The sequence below is a fragment of the Bos javanicus genome, chromosome 3 (assembly GCF_032452875.1).
Source record: "Bos javanicus breed banteng chromosome 3, ARS-OSU_banteng_1.0, whole genome shotgun sequence".
Lineage (NCBI taxonomy): Eukaryota > Metazoa > Chordata > Mammalia > Artiodactyla > Bovidae > Bos > Bos javanicus.
Window position 1 is genome coordinate 112,414,711 of NC_083870.1, and position 16,295 is coordinate 112,431,005.

The 16,295-nt window shown below is 46.2% G+C and overlaps 1 protein-coding gene across 4 annotated transcripts in view; it reads left to right on the top strand.

Moving 5' to 3' along the window:
- The window catches only part of CSMD2 (CUB and Sushi multiple domains 2), a 694,802-nt gene that overhangs the window by 556,921 nt on the left and 121,586 nt on the right, over positions 1-16,295 (top strand). For all 4 annotated transcript variants that reach the window (XM_061412621.1, XM_061412618.1, XM_061412619.1 and 1 more), the window contains 6 exons: positions 788-982; positions 2,113-2,229; positions 4,950-5,063; positions 14,295-14,390; positions 15,496-15,699; positions 16,070-16,194. In XM_061412621.1, the coding sequence (XP_061268605.1) occupies positions 788-982; positions 2,113-2,229; positions 4,950-5,063; positions 14,295-14,390; positions 15,496-15,699; positions 16,070-16,194 (851 nt within the window). The remainder of the gene's footprint in view (positions 1-787; positions 983-2,112; positions 2,230-4,949; positions 5,064-14,294; positions 14,391-15,495; positions 15,700-16,069; positions 16,195-16,295) is intronic.

The following is a 16,295-nucleotide window of genomic DNA, read 5'->3' on the forward strand; positions in this document are numbered from 1 at the left end:
TCTTGCCTGGAGAATCCCATGGACGGAGGAGACTGGTGGGCTACAATCCATAGGGTTGCAAAGAATCATCCATGACTGAAGCAACTAAGCATGCACACATTGTTGATTTTACAGTATGTCTTGGTTTCAGATGAACAGCAAACTGATAGATACGCATATACATACACCCATTCTTCTCAGATTCTTTTCCCCTGTAGGTTATTACAGAATATCGAGTAGAGTCCCCTGTGCTCTGCAGTGTGCTTAGTCGTTCATCATTTCCAATTCTACGACCCCATGGACTGCAGCCCGCCAGGCTCCTGTGTCCATGGAGATTCTCCAGACAAGAACACTGGAGTGGGCTGCCATTCCCTTGTTTTAGTTGCAGGGGTATCTGTTATCCCAAACTCCTCATTTATCCCTCCCCCACAACTCCTCCCCTTTGGTAACCATAAATTTGTTTTCATAGTCTATGGGTCTGTTTTGTAAATAAGTGTATTTGCATCACTTTTTAGATTTGACACCTTAGTGATATGTGTGGTCTTTATCTTTGTATGAATTACTTTTCTTAGTATGATCATCTCTAGGTCTATACATGTTGCTGCAAATGGCATTATTTCACTCTCCAGTCCCAGTTTTTAACCAAATTTAGAGAGGTTTCCAGATCTGAATAGACCTGTCAGTCCCCAATCCCCATATCCTCCATAGCTAATCAGTGTCAGGGTCTCCCCACAGGTGCTGTGCCCTGGAATTAGGCCACTGATGAGCCAGCTCTCTGCGTATATGTGTTTATTTTTCTTTTTTCCAGAAAACCCACGAGAGTCCTGTTTTGATCCCGGTTCCATCAAGAACGGCACGCGAGTGGGGTCCGACCTGAAGCTGGGCTCCTCCATCACCTACTACTGCCATGGGGGCTACGAGGTGGAGGGCTCCTCAACCCTGAGCTGCATTCTGGGGCCTGATGGGAAGCCAGTGTGGAACCACCCCCGACCAGTGTGCACAGGTGGAGGAACGTGGGGCTGGGGCAGAGGCAGCGAGGACGCACAGAGAGGTGGAAGGGGCCAGGGGCTAGGGGAAGGGGCAGGCGGGACATGGTCCTCACAGGAGGGCTCCCTGGGCTCACTGTGAATGAGAAAGGCTGACAATTCACCAGGTGTACCAGTCCCTGTCGACATGGCATCCCTCTCAGATCACACAGTGTCCTTGTGCTGTGCTTAGTCGCTCAGTCGTGTCCAAGTCTTTGCAACCCCATGGACTGTAGCCTGCCAGGCTCCTCTATCCATAGGATTTCCCAGGCAAGAATAATGGAGTGGATTGCCATTTCCTTCTCCAGGGGATCTTCCCAACCCAGGGACTGAACCCGGCTCTTCTGCATTGCAGGCAGATTCTTTACTGTCTGAGACACCAGGGAAGGGGAGTTTAAAAATGACCCTGAGATGGTTCCCTGTCCTAGGGAAAACCCCTGCGAGTTCATATGGTTAGAACTAAGGCCACTGGGGTGGGCTAATTCCATGGGCATCTGGGTTAGCCATGGGACCCTGATGAGAGGGAGCGGATGGAGTGCCAGAACGTTGGGGGCATGGCAGCCACTTAAATTGAAACGATAAGAAGGCCCCTCACCCAGGTGAGAAGGGCTGGCTCTGCGGTCCACCCCTTGTGGGAGTGGGCACCATGGCTGGGTCACGTGAGCTGTCTGTCCCCAGTTGGCTATTTCGGGGAAGCCTCCACTCCTTAGCCACGCAGACACTGACTGCCCAGACCCAGAAGTCAACCGAGGGGCAGCAGACCATGTCCAGGTCCCACTGGTAGCAGCAGAGGTTCCTGAAGAGCTCCCCGAGGCTGGGCCTCCAGGGGCCATTGCCAGCATCACTGGTTAGAGGGCAAGGACTGGCAGGCACACAGGAGGGCCCTTGATAGCATCAGGGTGGGTTTCAGGCCATGTGCCAGGCCAGAGATGGATGTGCTTGGGCAGGACCAGGCAATGTTCCCAGAACTCCCTCCTCCACATTAATGGCTCCTCCACAGAGCATCCCCACCAGGCCAGAAGCTTAGGCTGGGAGTGAGCAGAACAGAGGCGGACAGCTGGTGAGAGGCCCCCAAGGTCACCTGGCTTCTACCTGATTTCTCTTTCAGCCCCCTGTGGGGGACAGTATGTGGGTTCAGATGGAGTGGTCTTGTCCCCCAACTACCCTCAGAACTACACCAGTGGACAGATCTGCCTGTATTTTGTCACCGTGCCCAAGGACTATGGTATGGATTTGTTTTGTGTGTTTGTTTATGTTTTCCAACTGCTTCCAATCCTCAAGCGCTTCCCAATTGCATCCCAATCCCACTCTCAACTGTATGGCTCCTATTGGGAAATGAACGGAGCAGTCTGAAGCGGGTAGTGAGACCCACTGGAACCAAGGGGTGGGGTGATAAGAGAGGAACCAGCCAAGACAGAGAGAAGGGGGGTACACCCAGGCCTCCCTAGCACAGCCCAGGTATGAATAGAGGTGCTGCAGACCCAGGCTGCCTGGAAACCCAGGAGAGAGTGGCAGCAGGGCAGGAAGAAATGAAGGAGTGGGATGGAGCTGGGCTTGAAAGTACAGGGGAGGAAACTGGGTGCCACGTTATCATTGGTAGGATGAGCAAGAAAAAAAATGGAGGAGTGGGTCAGTGCCCTGGGAAGGTAGAGGAGCCTCCAGATTCCAAGAGACCCAGGCAGAAAGAAGCCAGGCTTGTCACCTGGTTGGCAGTGGGCTAGTTAGGAGTCCAACAGCCCTGGAGGATTCAGGAAGTTCTTGAGGGGCACAAGCTGGTTGTACCTGGGCAATCAGTGACCAGCTGGACTGCTTTCTCCCTGAATCTGCTTGTCGGAAGAGGAACAACTGTTTCTAAACACGGTTGGCATTGGTAGGGTAAAGGGCATCTGTATGTCCTGACCATCTACAAGAGAGAGGGGGCAGCCCGCAGAGAACTGGCTGCTTACTCCCAAGAGACGGGATGGAGTAAGCATGGGGCAAGGCTGATCATTCACTAAACACTAATTTAACACCTCCTAGGGACCTCACACTCTGCTGGGAACCAGAGCTGCAGAGCTGAGACAGATGTGTTTTCCGCCCTCTGTAAACTCCCAGCCTCATCTACTCACAGCTCCCACCATCTGGCCACCAGCTCCATGCCAGCACCTGCACATTTGTGTGTGTGCACACCCGCTCCCCAACACACTAGTGTGGCAGGAGCTTGTGACTTGTGGAATCAGAGCTAGGAAAGTACTGGAAGGTTCTCCAATCCCACCTGCCACCCAGTGCCTAGTCCTTAACAGGTGGGCATGCAGAGTATACTTAATTTCTCCAGAAATAAAGAGCTCATGCCCTTGTAGGCACCCAGCCCCAGGCTGAGCAGTCTCCCTGAGCTGAAACCTGTACCTGAAGAGCTGGTTCTAGGCAGGGTCATGACCTGTCCTGAGCATCTTCTCTTTGTTAGTGATGCTAAGCCCAGGGATGAAGTGCAGATTTTTATCTTGGGTCTGAAATATTTGTCCCAAGCCTGAGTCCTTCTTTCATCCCCTATCTAAAGTGGCTTGCCTTGCTCTGTCATTTTTTTCCCCATTTCCTCTAAAATTCAATGCTATCTGCAATTATCTTGTTTATCTATTTGCTTAAGAGTTGTTATTTTCATTTTGGACTGCCTCTTCCCACTAGAATGCAGTGTGTGAACCTTGCCCATCCTGTTGACCTCCATAGGAGAGAGCATGGAAATATTTCTGCCATCACCCCTTGCTCAGTGTCCATTTTCAGGATGCTGAAACAGGCTTTCCCTCTTGCTCCTCTGCCCGTGAGTTGAGAGCTCAGAGTCTCTAACACCACTCGCCGCTATACTCATCATTGCAAATGCCTTTCTTTCCCCCAGGAAGTCAATTCCATGGCCCAAGTCCCTCCCCGCTCCAACACGCAACACACACAAACACACATGTGCACGCACACCTGACTTCCTACATGCTCAAGGCTTGAACCAAAATAGAGAAGGACTCACCCTGGTACTTGCTCTCAGATGCACCTGGCCAACTGGGAGATAAGTGCCAGCAGAATTTACCAGGGTCTCAAATGGAGCTGTGCCCCCCATGACCCCACAGTGTCAGCAACCCCACCCCTCCAGCAGTGACTGGCAGAGATTTGACCGTTGAGGAAAGAGCCTGTATTAGCCATCAAATGGCAGAGTCCTTAAGTCTTACCTGAAAAGAGGCTCCTCAGGCCACGGTCCACCAGCTTTTCAGCCCCCTCCCATGAGCTAGCTGGCCTTGTGGAACTCGCTTAACCTATGAGCTTCAGTTCCTTTGTTTAAAATCGGGTATCTGCAAGAGTCAGGATTCAAGAAGATCGTATGCATTGCAAGCATGGTACCTGGCACATAGTAGGAGCTTCAGAAAAATCACTTTGCCTCTTCCCTTGGATCTGCCAGAGGGAAATGAGGTAGAGAGGTTTGCCTAACCAATGACAGTTGCTCCTTTCTCAGAGAGGGCTGCTACGCTTTCCTATTAACTGTGGGGGATCTTGTAGCCAGGGGATGCCCTCAAAGGCTAGATCTTTGCAGGAGAAATGAAGGAAAATATGGGGTCCCGAGATCAACATGGAATACGGGGATGTTACGGAGAGCTCTTCCGTGTCCTAGAGTAGCTGCTGCTGCTGCAACCTGAGAAGGAATAGGGTTTAGCCTGGCTGCTGGGTGCAGCCCACCATGTCATCTTGAGCCCTGTGGGAGAGTTCTGGTTGGGCCTTTCCCACCTCCCCGTGTCCCTGTGCCCCGTGTCCAATCAGCCAGTGGAGAGGCTCAGCAAGCAGTTAGCCCCCATGAACCAACAAGCTCCACTGAGGCGGCCCTGCCCCTGGTCCGGGGCCCCCAGCCCACCGGGGCTTCCCCCACCCGTGAGCACGGCCGCCCCGTCTTCCCCCTGAGATCTGCACACCGCGTCTCTCTCTGCTCCACAGTGGTGTTTGGACAGTTTGCCTTCTTCCACACGGCCCTCAACGACGTAGTGGAGGTGCATGACGGCCACAACCAGCACTCTAGGCTCCTCAGCTCCCTCTCGGGCTCCCACACAGGTAACCCGGGCTGGGCCGACAGTGAGGGTGGGGCGGGGACATGGAGGGGAAGGGGGCGTGGCCACAGGGGAACCACCCCTTTGTGTCTGTCGGCTGCTAATATCCCCACGTAGCAAAGAGCTTCAGTTACTTAGCTATTAAAAAGAATGCAATTGAATCAGTTCTAATGAGGTGGATGAAACTGGAGCCTATTATACAGAGCGAAGTAAGTCAGAAAGAAAAACACCAATACAGTATATTAACGCATGCTGCTGCTGCTACTGCTGCTAAGTCGCTTCAGTCGTGTCCAACTCTGTGCGACCCCATAGACGGCAGCCCACCAGGCTCTGCCGTCCCAGGGATTCTCCAGGCAAGAACACTGGAGTGGGTTGCCGTTTCCTTCTCCGATGCATGAAAGTGAAAAGTAAAAGTGAAATCGCTCACTCGTGTCCGACTCTTAGCGACTCTATGCACCGCAGCCTACCAGGCTCCTCCATCCATGGGATTTTCCAGGCAAAATTACTGAAGTCAGGTGCCATTGCCTTCTCCAGTATTAATGCATATATACGGAATTTAGAAAGATGGTAACATGACGAGACGGCAAAAGAGACACAGATGTAAAGAACAGACTTTTGGACTCTGTGGGAGAAGGCGAGGGTGGGATGATTTGAGAGAATAGCATTGAAACATGCATATTACCATATATGAAATAGATCACCAGTCCAGGTTCGATGCATGAGACAGGGCGCTCAGGGCTGGTGCACTGGGATGACCCTGAGGGATGGGATGAGGAGGGAGGTGGGAGGGGGGTTCAGGATGGGGAACACACATACACCCATGGCTGATTCATGTGAATGTATGGCAAAAACCACCACAATATTGTAATATTGTAATTAGCCTCCAATTAAAATTTAAAAAAAGAAAGGCGCTTCAGAGGGTAAACTTCACCCCAGGCTGTGTCTACACCCCACCCCAAGTGGTGTAGCGTTCCCCTGTGGGTTGACATTGAGACCGAACATGTTTTTCTAATTATAAACACGTTGCATTTTCATTGTGGAAAACTTATAGAGGCAAGATAATTGCATAAAGGATTAAAATAAAAACCACCCAGAAAGAACCACTGAGAAGACAGAGTGTATCTCCTTCCAGTCTTTATATCTACTTAATCTTTTACATTTTTTATTGAACATAACAATACACATACTTTTATTAAAATGTTCACTGTGAGCATTCCTCTTTATTTTCCTCTATAATAGGATTTTTAAATCCTGTATAATAGTCTATCATAGTTATTTAAAAGTTATGTAATGAAGTTATGTAATGAATTCTCAATCAACATTTAGATTGTTTCTTATTTTTCACTCTCATGAATCGTAATTCAATATAGTATACATATATTTTTGTATACATCTCTGTTACCTTAGAATATCTGGAGTTGGAATTGCTAAGTTAAAGGAAATGTGTGATCTTTAAGGCTCTTTATAAAGATTGTTAAATATCGCTCTCTAAAGTTATTGCCACTTTGTTCCCCAACGTATAAGGCATGTTTTATTCTCACAAAAACTAGGTAATTAAGAAAATGAAAACATCATTTTGAAAAGTAAAATTGGTATCTCATTTTTTAGTTTGCCCTTTTTAAATCACTAGTTAGGTTAACCTTTTATAAGGTAACTGTTGGCCCATATGGTTTTTATTTGTGAATATACTTGTAAGTTATTGTTGATTTTTCTATTAGCATTTGTTTTTTCAGTATTTAGTAAAGTTCCATATTATTATAAGCTATATATATCACATGCCATATAAACCTCTTGTCTATAGCATATGATATAAAAACCTTCCCTTACAGTTTGTCATTTGCCATTTACTTTTCTTCAGGGCATGTTTTAATGTCAGAAAATCTAAATTTACCGTCTAAATCTATCAGTGATCAAAGATCAATCCATCTTTTATAAGTTTCTCCTTCACCTTTCTGATGACTAAATAAATATTCCCCTGTGTTTTCTTTTACTTCTTTTTTAGTTTCATTGTTTCTTTTAATACCTCTGGAATTTATTTCGATTTATTATTTGAAATAAGGACTATTTAACCAACATTCTTGCAAATTTAATCAGTTTCCCTAATGGAATTTTCAAAGTGCCAGATTTACATATATTTTTATAAAGTTAAAGGTATGTTTCTAGACTTTTTATATATTTCCACTATGTCTGTTTATTCTATCAGTATCAAAAATCTTTAATTAGTATAACATTACAATAATGCTTAACACTACGATAACTTTAAACATATGGTACTGTAAATTCCTGTCATCATTCTTGGTTTTGAATTTTTATTGCCTATTCTTACTTAATTTTCCCTCCAAATAACTTTTAGAAATATTGCATCAGAATTTTCATCAGAATTCTAATAAACTTATAGATTAATTGGAGGAGAACTTACATCTTCATAATAGTAACTCTATTTCCCATCAAGAATATGGTATGTCTCTCTATTTATTATTTTCTGAAAGAAAAAAAAACCCTCTGGAAAGGTGGTATCATTTTCATTTTGGCAATATACATTTTTTTTTAACTTTATACCTAGAAATTTCAAGGAAATATTTGCTGTTGCTACTATAAGTGAGTCTTCCCCTTCCCCCGCTGCTGTTATATTTTCTAACCAGTCTTTGCTGGTATATTAAAAGACTGGTATTTGGAGTGTATTCATCTTGTAAAGTCATTGACCCCTCCATAATTATGCTAGCACTACCCAACGATTCTCCTGGGTCCTCTAGGCAAGAAGCAATATCATCTGCAAATAAATCTGTCTCATTATTTTATCTCTTCTCAGTGGTTTTTCTTTTCTTTTCTCCCATGGTTATTGGTCTAATCAGGTATATTACCTTAACATCAACATTGATATTTTATGTTAGTAAAAAAAATCCATTTTGTAATTATTTTAAATGTAACACCATAGCTTACATAACATCCTATGATAACGTTTAGTCTCCTTTGAATTAGTGGTTATACACAACAACAAAATAATCTGAAGAAAAACGGGAGAGATATCATAAAACAAAAGCAGAGGATAATTAATTGGAAAATAATAACAAACTCCACAGACTGAATGCTATATTCATTGTTGCCCTTTTTTCTCAACTGGACCAGAGGTTTTATAGTGTTTAGTTTGTTTTGTTTTATTTGCCTCATTTGATTTTTTATTGCTTCTATTCAGTTCAGTTCAGTCGCTCAGTCATGTCCAACTCTTTGCAACCCCACAAATCGCAGCACGCCAGGCCTCCCTGTCCATCACCAACTCCCGGAGTTCACTCAGACTCACGTCCATCGAGTCAGTGATGCCATCCAGCCATCTCATCCTCTGGCGTCCCCTTCTCCTCCTGCCCCCAATCCCTCCCAGCATCAGAGTCTTTTCCAATGAGTCAACTCTTCGCATGAGGTGGCCAAAGTACTGGAGTTTCAGCTTTAGCATCATTCCTTCCAAAGAAATCCCAGGGCTGATCTCCTTCAGAATGGACTGGTTGGATCTCCTTGCAGTCCAAGGGACTCTCAAGAGTCTTCTCCAACACCACAGTTCAAAAGCATCAATTCTTCGGCGCTCAGCTTTCTTCACAGTCCAACTCTCACATCCATACATGACCACAGGAAAAACCAAAGCCTTGACTAGACAGACCTTTGTTGGCAAAGTAATGTCTCTGCTTTTGAATATGCTATCTAGGTTGGTCATAACTTTTCTTCCAAGGAGTAAGCATCTTTTAATTTCATGGCTGCAGTCACCATCTGCAGTGATTTTGGAGCCCCAAAAATAAAGTCTGACACTGTTTCCACTGTTTCCCCATCTATTTCCCATGAAGTGATGGGACTGGATGCCATGATCTTCATTTTCTGAATGTTGAGTTTTAAGCCAACTTTTTCACTCTCCTCTTTCACTTTCATCAAGAGGCTTTTTAGTTCTTCTTTTTCTGCCATAAGGGTGGTGCCATCTGCATATCTGAGGTTATTGATACTTCTCCCAGCAATCTTGATTCCAGCTTGTGCTTCATCCAGCCCAGCGTTTCTCATGATATGTCAATTCTTCTGTAGACTTTATTGTTTTCTAATTAATTGACCCGTGTTTCATAAAGTCTCTCCTTTTTTTTCCTTCATTTTGTTCTTCTTGTTCTAACTCTCTGAATTGAGAGTTTTGTTTGTTATTTTCTCCATGTAGTAAAGAAGCATGTTTACAGCATATCAGTTCAGTTCAATTCAGTTGTGTCTGAATCTTTGCAACCCCTTGGACTGCAGCATGCCAGGATTCCCTGTCCATCACCAACTCTCAGAGCTTACTCAAACTCATGTCCATTGAGTCGGTGATGCCATCGAACCATCTCATCCTCTGTTGTCCCCTTCTCCTCCCACCTTCAATCTTCCCCAGCATCAGGGTCTTTTCCAATGAGTCAGTTCTTTGCATCAGGTGGCCAAAGTATTGGAGTTTCAGCTTCAGCATCAGTCCTTCCAATGAATATTCAGGACTGATTTCCGTTAGGATGGACTGGTTGGATCTCCTTGCAGTCCAAGGTACTCTCAAGAGTCTACTCCAACACCACAGTTCAAAAGCATCAACTCTTTGGCTCTCAGCTTTCTTTATAGTCCAACTCTCACATCCATACATGACTACTGGAAAAACTATTGCTTTGACTATACGGACCTTTGCTGGCAAAGTAATGTCTCTGCTTTTTAATATGCTGTCTAGGTTACAACATATATATTCACATTTAAACATAGTTTTGGCTCCATGCCATAAATTTTGATATGTACTGTTTTCATCATCATTACTCTCTAATAATCTGTGATCATGATTTATTCTTTCTGCACAAGAGTTATTTAAGGATATCTCTCTTCTTTTCCCCCATGAACTTGGATATTATTATTTTTACATTTAAACATTTGTGTTAATTTCTATTTTTATTGCCAGTCTGTACCATTTCTACTCTAGAGATTAAATGAGGTCATCTCAGTAGCCAAAGACATTCTTTTTAATTCCCTAAGTATCTGAGAAGAATGTGTGTTCTTTGTCATGTAGAAAGTCCACATAGAGGGAAAAGGTGAGCATAGGCTCTATGGTCACCCTTTTGTTGTTGTTCAATCACTCAGTCCTGTCCAACTCTTTGAGACCCCATCAACTGAAGCACAGCAGGCTTCCCTGTCCTTTACTATCACCCAGAGTTTGTTCAAATTCATGTCTGTTTAGTCGGTGATGCCATCCAACCATCTCATCCTCTGTCGTCCCCTTCTCCTGCCCTCAATCTTTCCCAGCATCAGGGTCTTTTCCACTGAACTGGCTCTTCGCATCAGGTAGCCAAAGTATTGGAGCTTCATCTTCAGCATCAGTCCTTCCAGTGAATATTTAGGACTGATTTCCTTTAGGATGGACTGGTTTGGTCACACTGCCTGGTCTCTATTCCCAGCTTTCCCACTTGCTTGGTCGGTGCCTGCGGTCATAGTGCTTGGCCACTCTGAGCATCAGTTTCCTCAAGTGTGAAGTGCAAAAAGTAAATGTTCTACTCTTAGAGTTACTGTTAGGATTAAATAAGCTATGTAGTCACCATTAGATACTCAGTTTTATTGTTCAAACCCAATATATTAGTGGTTTTCAATGAAGTGAAACAACCCCACACATACACACTCAACCAAGAAGGTAAATTGGGATTTTGGAGGGTAGGGATTTGGAAGGTAAATCAGGATTGCTTTCAAAATCTCATGATAGATAAAAGTATAACCATAGATATAGAAGTATAGTATGCTGCTGCTGCTAAATCGCTTCAGCCGTGTCCAACTCTGTGCGACCCCATAGATGGCAGCCTACCAGGCTCCCCCGTCCCTGGGATTCTCCAGGCAAGAACACTGGAGTGGGTTGCCATTTCCTTCTCCAATGCATGAAAGTGAAAAGTGAAAGTGAAGTCGCTCAGTCATGTCTGATTCTTTGCAACCCCATGGACTACAGCCTACCAGGCTCCTCCATCCATGGGATTTCCCAGGCAAGAGTACTGGAGTGGGGTGCCATTGCCTTTTCCGGAAGTATACCATAGGTACGGGTAGAAAGATAGGTATACATATGGAGCCTATAGACAAATATGGATATAGAAATAGAGATAGATAGAGATGTAAATAACCGATGGAAATAGAAACAGTTAGACATAGATGATTGATAGACGGATGGATGGATGGATGGATAGATAGATACATGATTAATAGAAGTATAGGACGTATATATATTAATATCAACATCCTCAGATTGTCTCTTATGTAGAGAAAAACTGATGAGGAGCCGCTGGTGATGATGGGAGTGAACTGTGTCCCTGTCCCTAAGGCTGCCAGGGGAGGAAAAGAAAAGCTTGAGGACCGCTACTCAGCGGTCTTCATTTTGTTTTTCTACTTGATATGTCAATGAGAACACTGTGTGAAAGTATCTGCTACCACAATTGTGCTATCTTGCTGTCTTTTTTGTGTTTGTATATGTTTGCCTCATTTATCTTTCCTCATTTTCTTTGAGAGTCTTCTTCTTTTAAAAGGAAGTTTACTTGTTTTATCAGTGAAGCGTGTGATAACCTTGTTTTGTTCATTCTGGGGTTTTGTTTGTTTTGTTTTGCTTTTGCTTCTTCACCCTTCCATTCACACCTGACCCATATCTCATTCCCAAATTTTGTTGATATATCCATGCCTTATCAGTGTTATTAGTAATTATTTTCTAATTGTGGACTTCTTTCCCAAGAACAAGGTTCTCCGTTTGCATTTAGTGTTGTTACCTCCCTAACAATAATTAATTGGGTCGGACTACGTTTTGCTAGTTGTCTTTGTCCCTGATGCCTTTTGATTTCCCCACTTTTGTTCCTTTTTTAAAAGTCAGGCTCCTGACTGCAGTACTTTCTGTCACCTTGCATGTATGAGAATGTCTTTCCTTTGATGTATTGTATAAATGACAACTTGATTATAAATCAAATTATGGGTCAGCAACTTATTTCAAAACCACAGTGGTTTCTTTATTCCCAGAGTTAATGTTATGGATGAGTTGATGTCCAGTCTAATTCTTTGTCCTTGTAGGCAATCCATGTTTTTCTCTTTTAAAAACCTTTCATATTTCTCTTTATTTTTAAAATTGAAAAGGCTAGCAGGACGTGTTGTGGTGGAAATCGCTTTTCATCACTTAGATGCAGCCCTTTGTGAGCAGTTTCACCTAAAACCTCAAATCTTTCTTAAGCTTAGAATGTTGTCTTCCTTCTTAAATTATTTTTTCTCCTTCAGTTTCTCATCTTCTCTCTCTAGAATTCCTAATATATGCATATCGGATTTTTTTCCCCCGTATCTCTTCCATGTAACTTGTCATTCCTCTCATTAGTTTAATCCCCTCGTCCTTTTTCTGTGGATTCTGGAAGAATTTCCCAACTTTAATCTCCACTTTTCTGTTTGATTTCTGCAGAATCTAGTTCTATGTGGTGCTGCTGTCATCTCTCTGTGGCCTTTATTGATCTCAGATCTGACCTTTGACACATTTCCTCCTCTACTTTCAGAGACACAATGCTAGAATTTCATCTTGTGACAACTGCGATTGAAAATCTTCTGAGATTTTTCACCTGTTCTTTGTTGTAGTTCACATAAAGATATTTGCTTTGACTTCTGTGAGTTCTCTTCCCTTAAACCTTTGGAATCTTTTCTTATGTCCAGGGATTTTACTGTGAGCTTATCCCTGGAGATGGAGATTGCTATGTCCAGGACTGAAAGTTGAAACGGGATCAGGGAGAGATTATGGAGGTCCTTCTCCACATATACCAGGTGGCTCAGACAGTAAAGAAACTACCTGCCATGCAGGAGACCCGGGTTCAATCCCTGGGTCAGGAAGATCCTCGGGAGAAGGAAGTGGCTACCCACTCCAGTATTCTTGCCTGGAGAATTTCATAGACAGAGGAAACTTGTGGGCTACAGTCCAGAGGGTCACAAAGAGTTGAACATGACTGAACGACAACACTTTCACGCCACATATATCCAGCTGGGAGTATGGAAAAGTTGAGTTTGTTCTGCTCACATTTATTGAAAGGAGGAACTTAGAGATGGTGGTGAAAATCAAGAAAAGCTTTTCTTCAAGAGTTTCTTTTTGCTTTGGCAGCCAGAAGTTAGCTGGGGAAGTAACTCCAAGGCTCAGCCATCTGAGACCTCTGTAAATCTAAATGTGTTGTGAAAAAGGGTCTCTAATCCCCATGACCAAGAATATCACATGGGCTTTCTGGAAGCACTGCTGGGCCCTAAATGTGCCTCCCAAAGCCTCCTTGGCTGGTTCCAATGTCAAACCCTGCTGCAGTAGAGATATAGCCCGGCTTTCTGTTTACAGCCCTGCTTCCCTTCTGAGGGTGGGTCAGCAGACATTCCCAGGGGTCCCTAAGGTTGTGGAGGGGCAGCATGCAGAGTGGTCTTGCCATTGCCCATCACCCCACTTTCTCCAAGAGCTTCCACAGGAAGGTGATGGTGAGCAAGACTCCACCTCACAGTTGCAGGTCCATCTGGACCACGTCAAGCAGAAGACACACCTTTTTCTTCTGATATAAAGGCTGTTGGGCTTCCTTAGCTTCCTGTGCCTGTGCAGACTTTCCCCAGTGTATACGCCCTGCTTTGCCTGGTATAGTCCCAGCTTTCATTTGGTTGTCTCAGAATAATAATTATTAATAACATGCCCTTTGACTCTCAGAAGTGCCCTAGTGTGAGCAATAAATTATATGATCTCTCTGGTTATCAGTCATTTCACAGGGCATCTGGGAAAAGCCTGGGATGCTCTCTGATGATTACATCACCCTCCTTCCCAGAACTTGGGGCCTTTTTGCTTGTTTGTTGTTATCAGATTGACATCAGTTTTCTAAGTAAACCACCAGTCACTTTGGTAATGGCCAATCTCCCCGTCCCTGTGGGTCAACATGTCTTTAGAAGCTTTCTCCTTTCTAAGCAGGTCATTTGATCCTTCTTAACTTTTCTTTCTTGATCTATAGACTGTGGGTACTGAGTGCTAACCTTGCATTGATATAGGTCAACATAAGACGATAGGTGTGAGAGCTTTCTGTAAACTTTAAAGTACAGTATAAATGTGAGGTTTTATTTCAGGAAGACCTGGGAGGTGGAAGGGGTTGCTATGTGGGGTGTGGGTAGCCCTTCTGTCCTGGCCTGGATATTACCTACCAGGCCCGACTGACTGCTGGACTCACCATCTTCCTCTTCTCCTCATCCCTTATCTTGGCAGGAGAATCGCTGCCCTTGGCCACCTCCAATCAAGTCCTCGTTAAGTTCAGTGCCAAAGGCCAAGTACCAGCCAGAGGCTTCCACTTTGTTTACCAAGGTATGCAGGATGTGATGTGGGAGGTGTGAAGGCAATCTCCATCTTCGGGGATCAAGGAGAACAGGGACCTTTGACCTCCCCCCAGTCTGAGCCTCATTCTTATGGTGTTTGTGGAGCAATTCCCTGAAATTCAGTTGAATTTTATACATTCAATATAGACAATTCTTGGACCCAACTCCATATTGGATAAAGGGAGAAATCAGAGAAGGGAAGCTAATTTGTGCCCTCCCCCACTCCCTATTGTGTGGCACAGTCCTCATGGCATTGAGAGGACCAGTCCAGGCCTCTTACCTAGACCTTCTCCCATGGAGTATGGCTTTGTCTGCAAGGCCTGTAAAGGTCCAGGAAAAACATGGGCTTTAAAGTGAGCTAGACATGGATTTGAACCCCAGCCCTGGCACTGTCTAACTGGGCACCAGCTACTCCCCCTCTCAGAGGCCCAGTTTGCTCACCTATAAAATCAGGGTGACCATGTCACCTCACAGAGTAGCTGGTGTGAAGCGGGTAATCAGTGTCTGTTCCCCTCCTTATGGCCCTGAAAGGCCAAGTCTCGGAGCAGCCTAGCCTTCCCCTGCAGGCCCCAGCCTCTCTTTGCTGAGGAGAGTGTCCACTCTCCTGGGGCTCGGGTTCCAAGTGAGGTCCTGTATATTCCACTGCCCAGAACGAGCTGCACTGCCCTGTGTAGGGGTAATCCTGCCCCGGAGACACCCTTCCTGGACCTGGGGGTCAAAGGTCCTATCGCCCCCTGTAGGTGGGGAAGGGAAATTCAGGTCTGTGAGAGCAGGGCCCTGGGCAGGGTCCTAGGGGACCTCGGACCCTACTGTGCAAGGGGCTTCATTGGGAAGGCGAAGAGCACAACTGAGCCTAAAGGCTCAGCCTGTGGCTCTTACTGTTTTCCGTAGTTTACAGAAGCTGTGCTACCTGGCATGTCCGACTGTATTTCAGGAAGATGGGCTTCATCCTAGAAAGCCCCCTACCCCTGTCCTAAGGGAAAGCACCCAGAGCCTCTCAGAGTCCCACCCCATTCCAGCCCCGCGATGTGTCCATTCCCAGACCCGTTTCTAGAGGGGTGAGGCCTGCCCCTCAGCACCCCTGTTCCCTGCAGCGGTGCCCCGAACCAGCGCCACGCAGTGCAGCTCAGTGCCAGAACCCCGCTACGGCCGGAGGCTGGGCAGTGACTTCTCCGTGGGGGCCATCGTCCGCTTCGAATGCAACTCTGGCTATGCCCTGCAGGGCTCCCCAGAAATTGAGTGCCTCCCCGTTCCTGGGGCCTTGGCCCAGTGGAATGTCTCAGCACCAACGTGTGTGGGTGAGTCCTGGACAACCAGGGCTTGGGGGAGAGGGTGGCCAGCAAATACCCAGCAAGACACAGGAGCTCTGCCTGCCAGGGTAACTTGAGAGAGTGGGTGGCCCCTTCCAGGTCAACCCGTGTCCCATGAGTGGGTATGAAGGGGCAGTGGGAGCCGCTGATCAGGCGGGAGGGCAGGGGTTGGGGGGGTGGGGTGCAGGGCAGAGTCCAGGTCCCTGAGGAAGGGTTGTAGGGGGACCACCCAGGGGAGGGGGGCGGGGCTGTGCCCGTGGGCGGAGCCAGCAGGGGGCGGAGTCACAGCGAGGCTGGAAGCCCTAGGCAGGGCCTGCTCCCTGCGAACCCACCCAGATGAAAGCTGCCTCTCTCCCAGTGCCCTGTGGCGGAAACCTCACGGAGCGCAGGGGCACCATCCTGTCCCCCGGCTTCCCTGAGCCCTACCTCAACAGCCTCAACTGTGTGTGGAAGATAATGGTCCCGGAAGGCGCTGGCATCCAGGTAGGAGCCAGGGGGAGACTTCGCAGCCTGTCTCCAGCCCCTCAGGGCAGGGACGCAGTGGAGGCCCACAGTCAGAAAAACACAACAGCTCCCAGCTCAGG